This window comes from Ruditapes philippinarum, unplaced genomic scaffold, assembly GCF_026571515.1.
Source record: "Ruditapes philippinarum isolate M1 unplaced genomic scaffold, ASM2657151v2 ctg13637_1_1_1_1, whole genome shotgun sequence".
NCBI lineage: Eukaryota > Metazoa > Mollusca > Bivalvia > Venerida > Veneridae > Ruditapes > Ruditapes philippinarum.
The window spans coordinates 25,334-43,363 of record NW_026856424.1 but is presented as its reverse complement, the minus strand read 5'-3'; the positions used below and the strand labels follow the sequence as shown (position 1 = coordinate 43,363).

General features: G+C 32.4%; 1 protein-coding gene across 1 annotated transcript; it reads right to left on the bottom strand.

Annotated features, from left to right (window-relative positions):
• Nucleotides 1–13,612: 13,612 nt before the first annotated feature.
• LOC132746482 (uncharacterized) lies at nt 13,613–17,435 on the bottom strand. Its single transcript, XM_060735657.1, has 3 exons — nt 16,482–17,435; nt 15,298–15,528; nt 13,613–14,131 (listed from the first exon to the last, which is right to left on the bottom strand). Exons 1-3 carry the CDS (start codon nt 16,789–16,791, stop codon nt 13,911–13,913), a joined length of 762 nt encoding a protein of 253 aa, XP_060591640.1. The 5' UTR covers nt 16,792–17,435; the 3' UTR covers nt 13,613–13,910.
• Between the last annotated feature and the right edge of the window lie 595 nt (nt 17,436–18,030).

Sequence of the window (18,030 nt, the reverse complement as noted above, 5' to 3'; positions counted from 1 at the left end):
AATTCTGTAAATCTATATAAGGAGTGAAACAAAGTACTTGCACTGCAGCAATCTATATCGAATTAGGTCCTTATCCATTATTTATTAAACGATATGTACAAATTATTACATGCTGGCTTAAAATAATTAATAGCGTTAATATTGCTTATAAAACTACTTTACGCTTCATGTGAATTACATGAAAAGAACAATCAATGTTGAGCTTCTAAAGTACATAGAAAAATTAATGAGTACGGGTTTCTAGTTTTTATTAAACTTTTTAAACAAAGGGTGATTGGCTGCTTTTTGAAAAATCTTTCAAGCGATATTTCAAACAGTAAATTGTTTAGAAATATATATGTGCATTTGTACAACTCAATTGAAATGGCAAACTACCTGAAAAGTCTCTTTAACAAAACTCATATAGATTGCTTATCAAGATTAAGATAATCGTCACATAAACTTCGGATTGAAACAGGTAGATATGGTGCTAATAGAATACCCCACGAGGAACGCATGCGCAAATATCAGCTTTGTGCTAGTAATTAGATAGAAGATGAATTCAATTTTATATTTGTATGTGATAGTTACTCTAATATACGTTCTCTTTACATTAAACAATACTAAAGTGCATGTATGTTCAAATTGATTGAATTATGTAGTACTGAAAAAAGCCCTAATTTATGGGTTTAGGTAGATATTTGTATTACGCTACAAAGCATCGAATTGAATAACTTAATGCACTGTAAATCAATGTATAAAAATGGTCTTGTTATGTGTGTCTACCACGAAACATTGTTAAATAGCAGTTCTTATGGATTCTTATCACAGCATATGATTAAGTTTTAAATCCACTTCCTTCCTATATTTATAAGAATGTAAACGTTTTAAAAACAAAGCTAAAGCTTACTTTATTACTAAATGCTTTTAACGTTCATTCTCCATTTGCCTGTAAACTGATTATTTTGTGCATATACCATGATATTGTGTTTTTATTATACTTTACAAATGTGTGTGAAATGACTATGTACAAACTGTATACTATCTATCAATTATCTATCAATCTATTACAAGTACAAATGTTGCTGCAATTGAGAAGAATGCGCTCATAACAGGTACCTTACCAAATCATTCCTGCGCACAAGTCATATTCTATTTAGATTTAATACTAGTGTACATTATCAAAGGGCACTCAAGCAAGAAATTCAGCAAGTGACGATGACCTAGTAGGCATCTGATGACCAGATATTCTTAGAAACTTTTCAATGGTTAATTGGATTTTGCCAGAATTGTACATGTATATAATAGATGAATGGGCGAACGAAAGACATTGTTCATCATGATCTTTAGCAGACTTGCCAGAGATAAGAATATTAAATGTATTTTCTTTGGAACATACAAAAGTGTAGTCAAAATTAACAAAGTCTGTCTTTTTATTATTATGATTGTAACAAATATACAAACATAATATAAAAATAGCAATAAAAGGGACTAACTTAGTAATATTACATGCATTTGTTTTCATGTCAAATTAAGTAAAATGGTTTCTTTTAATACCTAGGAGTTTAGATACAATAGCAATATTGTAAGTCCCAGATAAATACTGGAAGAGGTACACACACTGGAATGAAAAATTGTGATGAATTTCAAGAAGACCAAATTCAGGATTTTTTGTTATACGCGTTAATAACATTAAAACTTATGAATAAATTTGCATGGTGAAACATTATTTATCAATTGAAGACTGTTACTTAAATTTCAGACAGATATGAGGAAATTCACTAACATTATGTTCATGCGAGTCAAAGATATAAAAGCTTTATGAAGAGTGCAATTTATGGTTGAATATGTTTGCATTTCATTTCCTGCGAATCTCTCCAGTTCGTTATTGCGAAACAAATGACCGTAAATAGTTTTTCGGACTTTCACAATGTGAAGGTCATATTTACTTATAGCTTCTATGTACTCCCATAACCCACTGTGTACAACAAAATAATTAGTAATTACCTGTAGAAGGTACAAATGTATGAAATAAATTACCAAATTTTAAGTTATTTTTTTTATTTTGTCTTATACTGTTTTTATATAAGAAATTTGTTCCCGTTCTCATCCATTAATATGACATACTGCGAATCACCGAATGGGAAACCAATATATGACTTTACATAATAGAAACCGAAAGGAATTCTTGCATCCAAATTTATTTTTAGCTGTAAATCGAAGGGATTATTTGATAAAAATCGGGTCCACGGACAAAAAAAAGTCAACACAAATAGCTCCGCGGCTGTGGGCGCGGAGCAATTAAATTAGAATCTTCAGATTAATATAAATTCTTCCTACCATCATAATAAACAGTCCAATTTTTGATTTTATTTCTGTTGTTGGTGTTTTCACTCCAGGAACGTATGTTGTCAGTTCCAAACGTGCGTGTTCGAGTTGTGGTTAACAGACGTTCAATCATCTACTTTTTCACATAATTTCGCACATTGTAATATCAGTATTTAAATGCTGTCCTAAAGTATCCGTATACCGGGAATTATCCGATGCAAAAATAAACATACGACAAATGACAGTTCCGAATGACATAAATGCCCAAATCATAACACATTCAAGGATCCAAATCCACCCCTTCCCCTTTGACCGTTGCATTGTTTCGACCTTTCAGAATCCAATATTCTTTACTTTATTTTATTCTTTAAGTTCAAAATCCTTCATTTACATTTGTGCTATTTACACAAGTATTGGCAGAATTGTTTGACTTTTCCGGAAATGGGGCCTTTTTACAAACAGTCCATGATTATCAACTGTTCACAAGATGCACTGTCTTATGAAAATGTCTAGTAACTCAAAGTCTGATGACTCGTTGTCTTTTATACTATTTTAAAACAGACAATTAAAGTTTGAATAAAGCCGTAATTTTATCTCACTTCGCCCTTACCAATATTGGAAAATATTGTATTAAGTCGAATTATTTGATTTATTTAACTACAACACAGACTGTAAATAAATGACTTATTCAATTTCATTATAAAAAAATATAAAAGAGAAACGAAAAAAAACAACACAACAGCAACAACAAAAACAGCAGATAAACGCATGTACGTCTTATTTTCAATTATCAGTACTTGTTATTCCCTATTTTAAGGGTCATATTTTTTTGTTTTTGATTGGTAAATCTCATGCGCACGACTCAATTATTTCGTGTTTGCACCAATTATTAATTCGTGCCCACACTTAATTATTTCGTGCGCACTCAGCATCAATCAAAAACAGTCGAGTCGAGGAAATTGTGTTTTCTATGAAAATTTACACACTTTACATACAGAAAGAACAAAACACCAGTCCAAGAGACGACCATGTCAGACGGAAATCTCCTGGCCATTTTGCTTGGGCTTTACATATCTGTAAAGAACACCTTTCAAAATAATGGAAAAACAGATTTGCCATGAAAAAAGGCAAATGGTGTTTTAATGGTTGGCTCGAAAAGAAGGATGTAAATTTTATATGCATTTTATATACAGAAAGAACAAATAACGGCAAAATAAAAAATTGAAAGGATTACAAGTATACTTTTAAGATCATTTAGACATTTATAAAACGGCCCCTCCATTGCATAATTTTTAGGAAGTTTAAGCAGGAAAATTGTGAAAATGATGTTTATAATGAGTGGGGTAGGGTAACAGTTTCATACATATTTCAATCATTTAAAAAAAGAAACAATCATTTTGCTTTTGTCATTTGTTAGCTGATTGTATTATTTGTTTCTTAATCATTATCAATAGGGAAAAGTTTTTCATAAGGATAATATTATAGATTATTTAGAGTTTTTTATTTCCTAAAAACAGCCATCTTTATATTCAAGCATTTATTCAGAAAACTATCCATAACTCATAAACAATACGGTAAATTTTGTTTAAAGTCTGCATGGAGGTGTGCGTTAAAAGACTTAAATGACCTATGTTATCAATTTATCAGCTCCTTACTGTGCTCATTAGGGTGGTTATACGTTAAATAATTAGATGCTGATTTTAAGTTTAATTCTCATCTCTCTCATATTTTTTTACCATTGAATACATTCTACTTGCAACTAACCGATTAATCGATTATTAACAAAAAAAAATCCTTAAAGGCACATTATGCCCCAGGAACGAATATTTTTTTCAAATTCTTAACAAAATCAAACATGTATTTGATAATATTTAAATAAAGATTTAATGACATCTTGGATGTTTAACTGAAGGGCTGAACATGCAGTAATGTGTCGTAAAAGTAGCAAAATGAAAACAAAATAGTATTTTTACTTCTTCCATGCACAATACTAATTCACTATAATTACACCAATTGCCAACAGAGCAGAACTTGTAGGAGAGAATCATGAATATGACTTGAAGGTTGTTTTTTGGAAAATGTAATAAAATACAATTACAAATAGTTCAGAAGTGGATATAGACTCCGCGTCTACATCTATTTATTCTATGTCTTACGAATAAGTAATGTAAAAAGGTAATTATTTTGACTGTAATGTATTTAGATATTGTTCGGTTTACTGGAATCAGTCAGAATTATCATATCTTAGTTTCGCATATTTATTAAACGATCGATAACGCGCTAAGAGTCCCGTTTCGGTGTTTAAAATGTCAATTTTAGTTGGGAACCATATTGAGACAGAGGTCCAGATCGTACTGATTCTTTGCTGCTTGCTTCTTGAAGTATAGTGCAGGAAACCTGTGTGTATAGGGAACCAAAATAACCTCCAATGAAGAGCAGGCAAACTTATTACCCATAATTTGCTGAACTTTCGGCAAAAGTTTTCTTAATCATCACTTTTGAAGATACTCACGTTGCTTTGGGTCTACTGTTCGAGCTCGCTGTTAATAAGCCTAATGGATATTTGTCTAAATTGTAGTAACAATAATAAAAATAATAATGTATTTATTTTATATGTCTCACAGTAAAGTTTGATATTTTTTTACTGTATTGCTCTACATGTTTTTTATACATGATAGCATTAATGGAAATCACAATAAAAAAGTACAGAACACAACTAAAGAAAGAATTTCATCCACCAGATTATACAGTTTTATTAATGTATATGAAAAAGTAAATAAAGAAACTTGTCATAAAAAAGAAAGAAAAGAAAGGAAGTAAGTAGTTTCCCCCCTCTAAACCGAGTAAACCTCTACTTCACGAAGGCAAAGTCGGTAATTTAAGTTGTGGATGATCTTCAGAAACTTTTCTGTCACGTGTTTAGTGCATGGGATCTTTACAGGTAAAGACGGCGATGCTGGGGGTCCGACGTAGTATGCGCAGTCAGTTCCGATATTGTTGTCCGAATCTTGTCGGGTAGGGGAAATCAGTAACCGCAAATTCGAATTCCTGTTGTCTGCAAAAAAGAGAAATAAAACACAAATATCTTACACATATTTTGTAATGAAAACTTAATTGGGCATATACAGATCAAAATTAGCAATTTTGTTTATAAAAGATCATAATCATAAAACTTCTTACTGTTTTATAAGTAATTCCTAAAAATGATGAAAACATTGGACACTTCTGCGACACGCTCAAATTCCATTCCCCAATACGAATAGCTTCTTGATGTATGGGCACAGTATATTTCATTCGTCACTTTTTGGTTGTTGTCGCGGTTTTGCCATCTATTGCAAAGCTTTGTAGGAGCACATTTGTCTCGGAGCACATTTGTCTCTCGAAGTCTGACCGATGTGTTCGTAAACATTCATATTTGCAACAAATTGGAAATGAGACAAATGTGTTCGACACACAATAGAAAGGACACTCGAAGCACATTTGTCTCACATTTTTCCATAAAATTCATAAAAGGTAATGATTATGCCCATCTGTATACCGGCTACCAGCCATTGTTCTGTGTTTTCTGTATTTATAATACCGTTTTGATGTCACTTCCGGTCAGTCAAAAAGCATAGGAGTCATGTATTAAATTAAAGAATATATCTGTTCTGCATGTCATAATGATAGTTTCTACAAGTGTAGCATCCAGAACCTAAACACATATGCAGCAAGTCTATTCTTATGATACGTTTATTTTCAATGCTTAAAGTTTTATAAAAGATTTATGGCACTAGAAATATTCTTAGCAAAAACAAGGTAGTATCTAAGGTGGCATAAAGGGGACACAAAATTTTCTTATTTATTACGTGCGCACATGATAGCTTTTACGTGGCCACGCGATACTATTACGTGCACCGCCTCCGTGGTCGAGTGGTTAGAGTCGATGACTTCTAATCAAGTTACCTCTCTGGCGTGGGTTAGATCCCCGGGAGATGCTTTGGTAGTTTAGCGCGGAGGAAGGTAGTCAAGTACTGATGTTACTCTCCAGGAACGATGGTTAGGAAACTACCCGCCTATATGACTGTAATACTGTTGGAAAAAGGCGTAAAATGACAAAAAAAAACAAACAAACAAACAAACTTTTACGTGCGCACGCGATAGCAATTACGTGCGCACGCGGATATGTATTCCGCATTTGGACCCTGACCGAGATCCTCGCATGAATAGTTCGACGCCACGTATATGTGTCGAACCTACAGTAGTTAGGGACAAGTGTTTTTTTTAAAGCACTCGGCCACGGAGGCCCTTAAATGATCTATAAAAGAAAATAAGAAGACCTTAACAGACGTATTTTGTTTTCATGAATAAAAAAACGTCATTTTCCAAGAATTGCGGCTTTCAGATCCGCCATTGAAAAAGCACTTACCACATGCATGAGTTCCCGAAATAATTCGGGTAATGCCATAATTATGGAATATCGGGTCACTCAGAATCGGGCGAGATGCGACATTCCGATGAGACACGAAGCGGTGCACGATATTGTAACACGATATCTCGCAATGTCGAAGTATCCCGTATCACGAGATTTCCGAAATGATTAAATTTTTACTTCTTTAGATAGGGCAAGTATCAATTTATTAATATTCAAATAATGGTTTCTGAGGAAGTTAGATGCTTGTAACCCAAAGAAATTCGCGATAAATGTTAAAAAATTCGTCATAAAGGTAGAAAAATGTAAACAAAGTAGTATTTTGACTTCAATACAAAATTCGAAATCACTTCAACTGAACAAACTGCAAAAAAGCAGCGGATGAAAAAATGGTTCAGGTGATTAGCCAATGAGTAACTTTTTGGAGCTATAAATGTATACCAAAAATAAAAAAGCTTTTGAAGAATACAAATAAAAACAATTCTCAGGCATAATGGGCCTTTAAGTGATTTTATGTAGACTATAAAGGGAATACTACTTAGCGGTATATGACCTGGAATCAAACGCGAAGCGAGACGCGAGATTTTGCTAGACGCGAGATGCGAAACGAGTCACGATATTGTATCATTCAATATCAACCGATTATGGTTACATAAGTAACATTTTGTCTCCCTGAACAGCTATGCATAATGGTACAAAGGTGAAAGTGAGATGGTACGATGATAAAAACACGATGGCACGATGGTGAAATCACGATGATGCGATGAAACGATAAAGAAAATAATATCGCGTTTTCATCATCATGCCATCGCAGTTTTATCATACCATACCATCTTATTTTTTACCATCGTAACATCGTCTTTCACCATAGTACCATCACGTTTTTTATCATCGAGCCTTTGTTGTTTCACCATCGTACAATCTTTGTTTCACCATCGTACAATCGTTGTTTCACGTTCGTACCATTGTGTTTACACCATTGCACCATCGCGTTTTCATCAACGTACCATCGTGCCATCGCGCTGTCACCATTGTACCATCGTGAACCGGATTGAGTATGTATCAGTGTACGCCTTCAGGTTAAGTCAATCATTTTTTTGAATTAGAGATATTATAATTAATAGTTCACTTATGTTTTCATAAAGAAAGCATAAGCAAACCTATTGATGATTACATGAGGTAAAACGGGGAACCTCGATTCTATAAAAGAATTTCTGCCGTGGGGAAATATGTGACAAATAATTCATAAAAAATGACATGAGACCAATGTGCGTTCTTGTCCCTTAAAAAACTTGATCGGAGCACATTTGTCACACAAATTAGTTTTTTTAGGTAGACATTTGAGGTCCCATTTGTCTCATGTGGGACAAATGCGACCGCATCGGTCTTACGTAAGACAAATGTGATCCGAGACAAATGTGCTCCTACAAAGCTTGCTGCAAGTGGTCGATTCACGTTCACGTATGTAGATTGCTGCCACGCGTCAACAGCAGGAACAGAACGATCTGGTAAAAACAAAAGTAACAACTTAAACACACTTTTTTAATTCGGTTATAATGAACAGTTTTCAAAAACAATGAAGTTTAAATTTAAGATATACGACGTTGTTGGAAACTTATTGTGGCAAGGAATGTTCCATAAACTTAACAAAAATGAAAGACCACCCTTCGTTCTAGGATATTTTCCAAAGAGGATCACAAGACTTGGAGTAATCTATATTCAAGAGGAATAAAGCATTTTAATTGTTTTTTTTTTCAGACTTGGTGATGAGTCATATGATTTTTTCGTTAAGCTGTTTAGGTGATTTCCGCTAAATAAAATTAACGTAAGTAGATATCAAAATTTCAGACTTGTTCGTCATATAACCCAAATTTCATGACTCTACTTTACCTCCCTTTACAGTAATTGCTTTGCAAAAGAATTTTATTTGTGTGTTTGTTTAAATTAGCGGATTTAGATTTACACCGACAAAGAGTTCATATGGCGAGTTTTCAGCTTTACTGAATGAAAAAGACTTCGTCCCTCCGATGCATTTTTACAAGCTGATACCCGAATTGCATCACCGAACGTCCATTACCTCATATGAAAGAATCCAAAGTATTTGACGGGATTTGAACCAACAACATTGATAGAAGAGTGATTCGAAGTTGACAACATTTGTCACTCGGTCACGGGTCCCCCGTATTGTAATATAATTTACATGAATCAGAAAGATTGTATTGGATGTTACTAGTATATTGACAAACATAAAAAACTGTGTCTCTCTATAAATTATAATCAGTATAACATAACATAAGAATTCAAAGGACGTGTACCATCATAATAAATGTTCCAGTTAGATTCGGCAACTGTTGAAGGTGTCACCACCCCAGGAACGTATGTTGTTAGTTCGCAAACGCCCGTGTCCGCATTGTGGTTAACAGACGTACATTCATCCACACCATCACATAATATCGCACATTGTATTATGCTAGTGTTTAAATGATGCACTAAATTATCACTATATCGTGCATTACTCGACGAGAGAGTAAACTGAGTGAACTTGCTGGTAAGGACTGTTTTAAATACAAAAAATGTGACACATTCAAGGATCCAAATCAACTTCTTCTCTTTAAACCAATGCATTGTATCGTTTTAAATTCAATGTTTCTTACATTAAATGTACTTATTTTGCATCACAATCCTTACTTGAAATTCAATAAAAAAATGAAATCTTTCTTCAAATGCAATGACCCAATCCTTTCCCTAAATGCAATAATTAGCACAATCCTTTCTTCTTCAATAACAATGTATAAGGCATTCCTTCATTCAAATGCAATAAATAACGCTGTTCTTCCTCCTCATAAAATAAAGGATTGATAAGGCTAAAGTCTAAACAGCTCAAAGTCTGAATAGTATCTGCAGGGTCTTTTAAATAGAAATACCTTGGTGTCTGATTTGCTTAAATTTTGATAAGCTTGAATCATAATCGTAAAATTCCGATTATTCATTTGAAATTAGATATTATTGTTATTCTATGCTATTTATTCGATATCAGTAACAAAAAGGTAGCAGATTCTGGTATTGTGGTATGAAAATTATCATATTTCACTCGTGGGTACCGCCACTTATAAAATATTTCTTTTTTCGATGATAATGAATCATGTATTTATAGAAAAAAATCTTGAATATCCTCTACTGAATATCATCTACATAAATCCTGCATTAACATATACTTAAAAGTAATTTATTTTGAATATTCTTTTTCATTTTTTTTAATATTACAGTTCTTGTCTGTTCTTTACGAAAAATATCAAGACCAAGCATTCGGAACAATAGTTTATTGTGTTGATGAATTCTGAATTATCAAATTTGTTATCTTTACAGCCTGATTTACATAATAATACATTTTGCTTTCAAAATCAACAGAATCTAATGCAATAAATCCAAATTATCCCGGTTTCAATGTAATATTAATTATTTGTTTGAATACTAAGTAAAGTTCTCATTTCTCCAAGGTCTGACAAAACCATTTGCTTTGACAACCAAACCAAAAGAAATCAATATCAATATTTTTGAGCAGAATGGCATTCTTATTTTAGAAAATAAGAATCTACACATTTTATGAAATCATTTGTCATCATAGAAAATTTTATATGAGGGCTTTGCAATGATGAAATCATGAAGTGATGCGCCGAAATCTGTAATTGGTAAACATGTCTTTGTTCTAACTGAATTTCATTGGAAAAATACTGCATCTGGTGTTCACTTAGGGAAAAATATTTCCTTTTGACACTAAAACAATATCCCTTTTTTGTCTACCTTCATTCACTTTTTAACTACAAACATATAATCTCTTATGCAACTTGGTATATATGGATGCGGTCTAAATTCAAATTAGGTCAAGTAGTACTCTGATGAACGGTTCCGATTATTTCCGCCTATCGCGCAATCACTATTGATTATTGGCAATTTGTTGCTATGCCTCACAAGCCTGCATCAAAAATGGCAGCCATATCAACAACAGCCGGCTCTTTTTTGCCAAAAAAGGCGGGGACTATGAAAGACAAGATGACGTCCATGATAGCCACCAAAAATAAGAAAATTACCATTTATTACTTTTTCCTTAATTTTCTCAGCTTAATCATTTAAACATTGTTGATTTTTAATATTTTTATATCAAATGTATTCCTTAAATGTACTTTTAGTATCTATTAATGACGTCAGTAGATCTTTTTTTACAAAAACAGATAATTATTATGAATATTAAATATTTCGAAAAGTTGCTGTTTTTTTTAAAGATGTCCTTATTTTTCTTGCAGTTCGATACTGATTTGTGTTTTTATGACTGCTTAACAAGAAACAACATTTTACATTCAGAATGTGCCAATGAAAGTCATCAATTAAGTATAAGTTTTAGGATAATCTTTCTTTTAAGTAGGTGGGTAGTTGAGTCATTGCAGAATAGACAATACACTTATTGTGAAAAATGAGGAGAATGTAAGATTTCTTCAATTTAAAATCATTCAAGGTTTTAACAGTCAATTTTTAAACGTACTCTGTCCTTTCCCTGAAGAAATGTTATACATATAAAATCTTTGTGGTGTATTTCATTAGTAAATATATAAAACGCATATTAAGAATTAGGCTTTTCATTCGAAGACCTGTTCTTCTAAAAATGTCCTTTCACTGAGCCGCTAAATTTCGCAATCTCCCCTAAATGTCGATAAATCGTCTGACGAGAAATGTCGCAATAGTTGCATTAAATATTGCACAATTTTCTTTTGCTATTAAATATCGCAACACTACCGTTTAATGCCGCAAGATCTACATGTATGATGAAATAAAAAAAAATGTTTGTATATTTTAGTAACTTTGGGACCGATTTATCTGCCGGCTCAGGATAAAAATGGTTTTAATGTCGATAAGTCTGTTTTAAATCACGTTTTTCTTTTATATTTTGGTTTTTGGAGCTCCTATTGAAATAGTTCAACAGTTCTAAAAATAGTTTCATAAATTATGTCCTAATTAGTCTTTTAAAAATCCTTGCAAAGAGTTCCAAAGTTGTAATTGTTTGCGCCCTCAAAATTCGTAGCCAAAGACCCAATAAGTGAGCATCGTGTCTTCGCCTTCAGTTTTTGAGGATGCCTACATGAAGTCACGGTGCAAATTTAGGCGAAAAACTTTCATAGGCGAAGACACGAGATCTGGTTTGCCTGGGCCCTGTATGTGTTGTGTCGTCGTGTCTTCGCCTCAAATTGCAAGATCATTGGCCAGTTTACTTTAATAGTCTTTTACATTTGGAGTGAAACAGGACGACTCGAAAAAATTGGCTTGATACCGTAGTTCGAATCCATGATATCTGGGTTGTTGAATAAAAAATATATTAAAAATATATATGCATTTAATCACCTAACGACTCTTTGTCATACATTATGATCGTTATTGTTTAAAAACCGACTAAGATGACTTCAATTGTCACGAATTATTTTGTATCACAGCAACTCCTTTCCTATCTTATAGATAGCTAGTTCCCAGATCACTTACATTTTAACTTTTCATGGCCATTAATGTCAATTTATCCTTAACTATTTTCTAACAGAAGCATATGAATTAAAATTTCATCCCCATAGGCGAACATAAATCATCGTTAGGCACGCAGTTTCATTCTAAAATGTGCCAAAATGACGACATTTTAAGCACGCGACTCATCTTATAAAACCTACACCCCGAACATGGAACACCAGTCTGATATGCAAGAAATATACATTTGTGTTTGACCAAACGATGCAAAGAATCATATTTTAGTGTTTTTAAATTCTAATCATACTTAAATTCTCCCAATAATTCACAATAAGTGCATTGACTATTCAGCAATGACTCGGAAATTTGTTATATGAAATAATTAAGTATTTTAAGTAGTCAAAAATATAGCAATATTAAGTAACCTGTAGTATTTTGAAATTTATATAAAACCATCATTTTTTCCCATATTCAAAACACACATTATCCATTCATCAGATATATAATAAGATGAAAGTTTTAAATGTCAGTTTTTGTATGTAAAATGTTATTTCGTTAAAATCAGTCATTAGATTTCAAATATTATAAATAGGAAGAACAATTAAGAAATGTTTCAGACTGTTTTAAATTGTTTTGATATTTTTCGTCAGTACTCTCTATATTTATCATTAAAACATAATTACATTAAAAAAGATAACAAAAATACATTTTAGGAACACGATTGAAACAAGTATGAAAAAAAATGACAGGAAAAAAAAAGAAAAAAAAAGATAGTTTCATATTTTTGTCGGCCATCTTAGACACAATCTTGAATTTCTCAGTCCAATTTAGTAATCTACGGACCCAAGCGAACATTTTGGTATATGAAACCCTTTAAAAGCAATAATTACGTCACACCATCTGATACAGTACCGTCCGGTACTGTAAAAACGAAAAAAATTGTTTTTCGAAAAGATAAATTGTTTACCATCTTATGAGCCGTCACAAAGACATTTTATTTGAGTTCTTTCATACGTCTCCTTATTTCAAGAATTTGATAGAGTTATCCCTTTCAGATTCTCATAAAATCCAATGTCGAATAAAAATGTTTAAGTGACTTCGTCAAGGTCAGTTTTAAAAATAATTGATAGTTCCCAAAGAATCGATAATTGTCTTTTGCTCGGCGAAGTACTTGTTCCATTAAAGACTTCAAAGTTTCCTGAAGTCGACAAAAGAAAAAGATCACTGGAGAGCAAAATGAAAACAAAGATTAACGGTGTAAAGTGAAGTTCGGTATATAAAATTTGGTCTATTCGTCCCTTGTGTACTTTGAATTAGGCCTAGGTCATTTATAACGATTTTTGCGTGAAATCAGAGGTCCCTTTTATTCGACAAATAAAAACGAAAGAACAATTAATGGGATATTTTTATTGCAGAAGTTTATTTCAAAATTTATTATACAGCAAATTGATTGGATATTTGTCTAACTAATATGAAATGTAGAATATTTTCCCCATTTATTTCTTTCAATATCTTCCCACGGAAAAGTCTTATATAGTCATATCCACTTTATAGCTCTAAATGATATTTGATTTCATATTTTTCATACTTTCAAACGTAAAATGAAAACTGTAAGAATAAATACAACAGTTTTACTGATGTAATAGAAATATTTTATTTAAAGTTATAGTGATTAGCCAGAATTGTTTCTCTAAACCGAGTAAACCTCTACTTCACAAAGGGTAAGGGGGGTATCCTGGTTGTGGATAATCTTCAAAAACTTTCCTGTCACGTGCTGGGCACATGGGATCTTTACAGGTAAAGACGGCGATGCTGGGGGTCCGACGTAGTATGCGCAGTCAGTTCCGATATTGTTGTCTGAATCTTGTCGGGTAGGGGAAATCAGTAACTGCAAATTCGAATTCCTGTTCTCTACAAAATATACACAAAAGGTGTTAAAATCAAAATAGATATAACAAACAACTTACTTATATTTCATTATGAAAATCTGCAGGGAAAGAAGCAGAGGTAAACACTGGCAAAAAGTCAGGAAATTTCAATACTTTTGGCAAAAATTTGAATGGCAAAAAACCGCGCAACCGTATGTGCAATACGTCTTAAACAACAGCAAAAAACCAAATAAATTTGAGTACATATTGTATTTGTTTATATTACTGCTCGATGTAAAGTAGCAGCTTGTAAGGTATAAAAAAGTACCAGAATGCAACAGTTTAAAACTATTAACACTTTAAGGTACATAAAGTCTCATAACTGAAGATAATGTTTTCATCTTTAAAAAGGGCAAACATGTGTTTAATATTGTTTCATATTAAATCTAGAGCTAGTTAAATACAACTGAATTTTCAAGTAGCAAAGGATGGTTCACATGTTGAAAACTGTAACAAAAAATCTGGAGACAAAGTGACAAAACATCAAAGACTAAAATGTTTTATGAAATGAAATTATATCATTTTGGGGCTTAATGGAATTGAAATAGATTTTTGTTTGATTTTTGTTATATTTTTATGTAACAAAAATAAAAAATAATTTCTATTTAATTTTTGTTGATGTATGGATATAATATTACATGAATAATAAGATTAAACATAAATTAGCTCAAATCAATGCGACTAGCACCTTTGATTTTAGTTTCATATCTAGCACGCGTATTGTTGATGATATTATCACAAGCACTTCCATATGAACAAACTTTACAATATATCATAATTATTAGGAGCATAGCATACTGGGTACCTTATAAAGCTGAAATTTACTTAAATACTAGATTTTACTTTGAGAATAAGTAAGCGTTAAACGTTAAAGCACCAAACAGCCGGATGCATTCTAATATCAAATCGTATTACAAAAAATTCTTTCTTTGGGTTGCCAAGAGAATTTGTGATGCAGACCAAATGAACAAATGTGTAATAAAACATGAAACTATACGATGTTGCTTAAAAAAGTTGGTCTAGTGTGTGTTCGTCGATCAGACCTCCATATTTGCGTTATCAATCCCCTTATAAGTAAACAAATTCACATGTTCATAACTATAACCATGACGTCTGCCAACTTCAACTGAATGGTAAAAATCTTCTTACTGACAGTCGATTCATTCCTAAAAAAGATGATAACATGGGACACTTCTGCAAGACGCCTAAATTCCATTCCCCAATATGAATAGCTACTTTTTGTATGAGCACAGTATTTTTCATCCGTCCCCTTAATGATGTTGTCGCGTTTGCCATCTATTGCAAAGCTTGCTGCAAGTGGTCCATTCTGGACGACGTATGAAGATGACTGCCACGCGTCAACAGCAGGAACAAAACGATCTGGTAAAAAAAACTAACAACTTGAACACATTTGTTTTAATTCAGTTAGAATGAACATTTTTCAAAAACAATAATGTTTAGAATTGGAATATACGACGTTGTCTGAAACTAAAACATTCGGGGCAAGCAATGTTCCATTAACTTAACAAAACACATGAAAGGCCACCTTTGGGTCTTTGATGTTTTACCAGAGAGGATCACAAGACTTGAAGCAATCTATATTAAAAAGGAGGATAAGCATTTGAGTTGGGTTTTTTTCAGACAGGGTGATGAGTCACATGATTCTTTCGTCGAGCTGATTAGGTGAGTTTAGCTAAATAAAATCAACGTTAGTTGATATCATAATTTGAGACCTGTTCGTCATATTAGCCAAAGTCCATGACCCTTCTTTACCTCCCACCACAGTAATTGCTTCGCAAAAGAATTTTGTTTGTTTCTTTGTTTAAATTAGTGGATTTAAATTTACACTGAAAAATTGTTCATAAGGCGAGTTTTCAGCTTTACTGATGGAAAAAGACTTTGTCCCTCCTAAGCATTTTTACAAGCTGAGTCCCGAATTAAAACACCGACCATCCGTTTCATTATATAAAAGAAATTTGAACCCACAGCATTGATTTGAAGTTGACAACATTTGTCACTCGGTCACTGAGTCCCCCGTATTGCGATATTATTTAAAGAATCAGTAAGATTGGCAAGTTTGTATTAGATGTTAAAAGTATTTTGCAATGATACCAAAACATAACATGAAAGTCCTTGCAATACGACAAGGTTTGCAAACTGGAATAGTAGACACCAAATAACACTCATAACTGTACGATTTGTATTCAATATGCGTAAAACCTTTACCTTAACGAACTGACAATGGCCACATAGACAAATATAAATAACTGTGTCTCTCTATAAATCATAAGCTCTATACCATATGAATTTTAATGATGCAAAGGACATATTACCATCATAATAAATGTTCCAGTTGGATTCGGCAACTGTTGGAGGTGTCACCACCCCTGGAACGTATGTTGTTAGTTCGCAAACGCCCGTGTCCGCATTGTGGTTAACAGACGTACATTCATCCGCACCATTACATAATCTCGCACATTGTATTATGCTAGTGTTTAAATGTTGCACTAAATTATCACTATACCGTGCATTACTCGACGAGAGAGTAAACTGAGTGAACTTGCTGGTAAGAACTGTTTTAAATACAAAAATTGTGACACATTCAAGGATCCAAATCCACTTCTTGTCCTTAAACCAATGCATTGTATCGTTTTAAATTCAATGTTCATTACATTAAATGTAATTATTTTGCATCACAATTCTTACTTCAAATGCAGTAAAAATGCAATTATTTCTTTAAATGCAATGACACAATCCTTTCCTTAAATGCAATATTAACGCAATCCTTTTTTCTTCAATTATTTTACAATTAATTACAAGGTCCTCCTTCCTAATTCTCAATAAATTACGTTGTCCTTCCTTCTTAAAATAAAGTCTGATAAGTAAAAAGTATGCTTAGATTAAAGTCTAAACAGCTCAAAGTCTGAATGGCATCTGCAAGGTTTTTCAAAAAGAAATACCCTAGTGTCGGAGTAGCTTAATTTTGAATAAGCTTGAATCATAAGCATAAAATTCCGTTATTCATATTTAATTAGTTACTATTGTTAATCCATTCTATTTATTCGTATTTCACTCGTGGGTACTGCAACTTAACACATATTTATTTTTTCGATGATAATGAATATGATTTATAATAATAATAAAAAACAACCTGAATATCTGAATATCCTCTAGTGAATATTATCTACATAAATCATGTATTTAACATATACTTAAAAAGTAATTTAAATACAAGAAATGTTTTATCTTTTTAATATAACAGTTCTTGTCGGTTCTTTGCGTTTCTCGATAAATATGAAGTCCTGCATTCGGAACAATGGTTTTATTGTGTTGATGAATTCTGAATTGTTAAACTTGTTATCGCTACAGCTTGATTAATAATGCACCATGCGTTGAAAATTAATAGAATCTCATGCAATAAATTACACCGGTTTCAATTTAATATTAATTATTATTTTGAATACTAAATAAAGTTCTCATTTTTCCAAGGTCCGACAAAACCATTTGTTGTGACAACCAAAACTAAAGAATAAATATCATTATATTTTCACTGTGTTTGTTGACAGTTTAATATAACTGAAACAAGTGAAATCGCATACCAATTTTAGAACACAAAATCTACACATTTTATGAAATTATTTGTCATCAAAGAAATTTATTTGAGGACTTTACAATGAAGAACTCATGAAATGATGCGCCAGAAATTTGTAATTGGTAAACCTTTTTATTTGTTCAAACTGAATTTCATTGAAAAAAAAACTGCATCTTGTGTTCACTTGCGGAAAAATATTTCCTTCCGACACTGAAACAATGGCCCCTTTTTGGATTCATTCATTTTTTTTACAGCAAACATATAATCTCTAATAAAACTTTATATATATG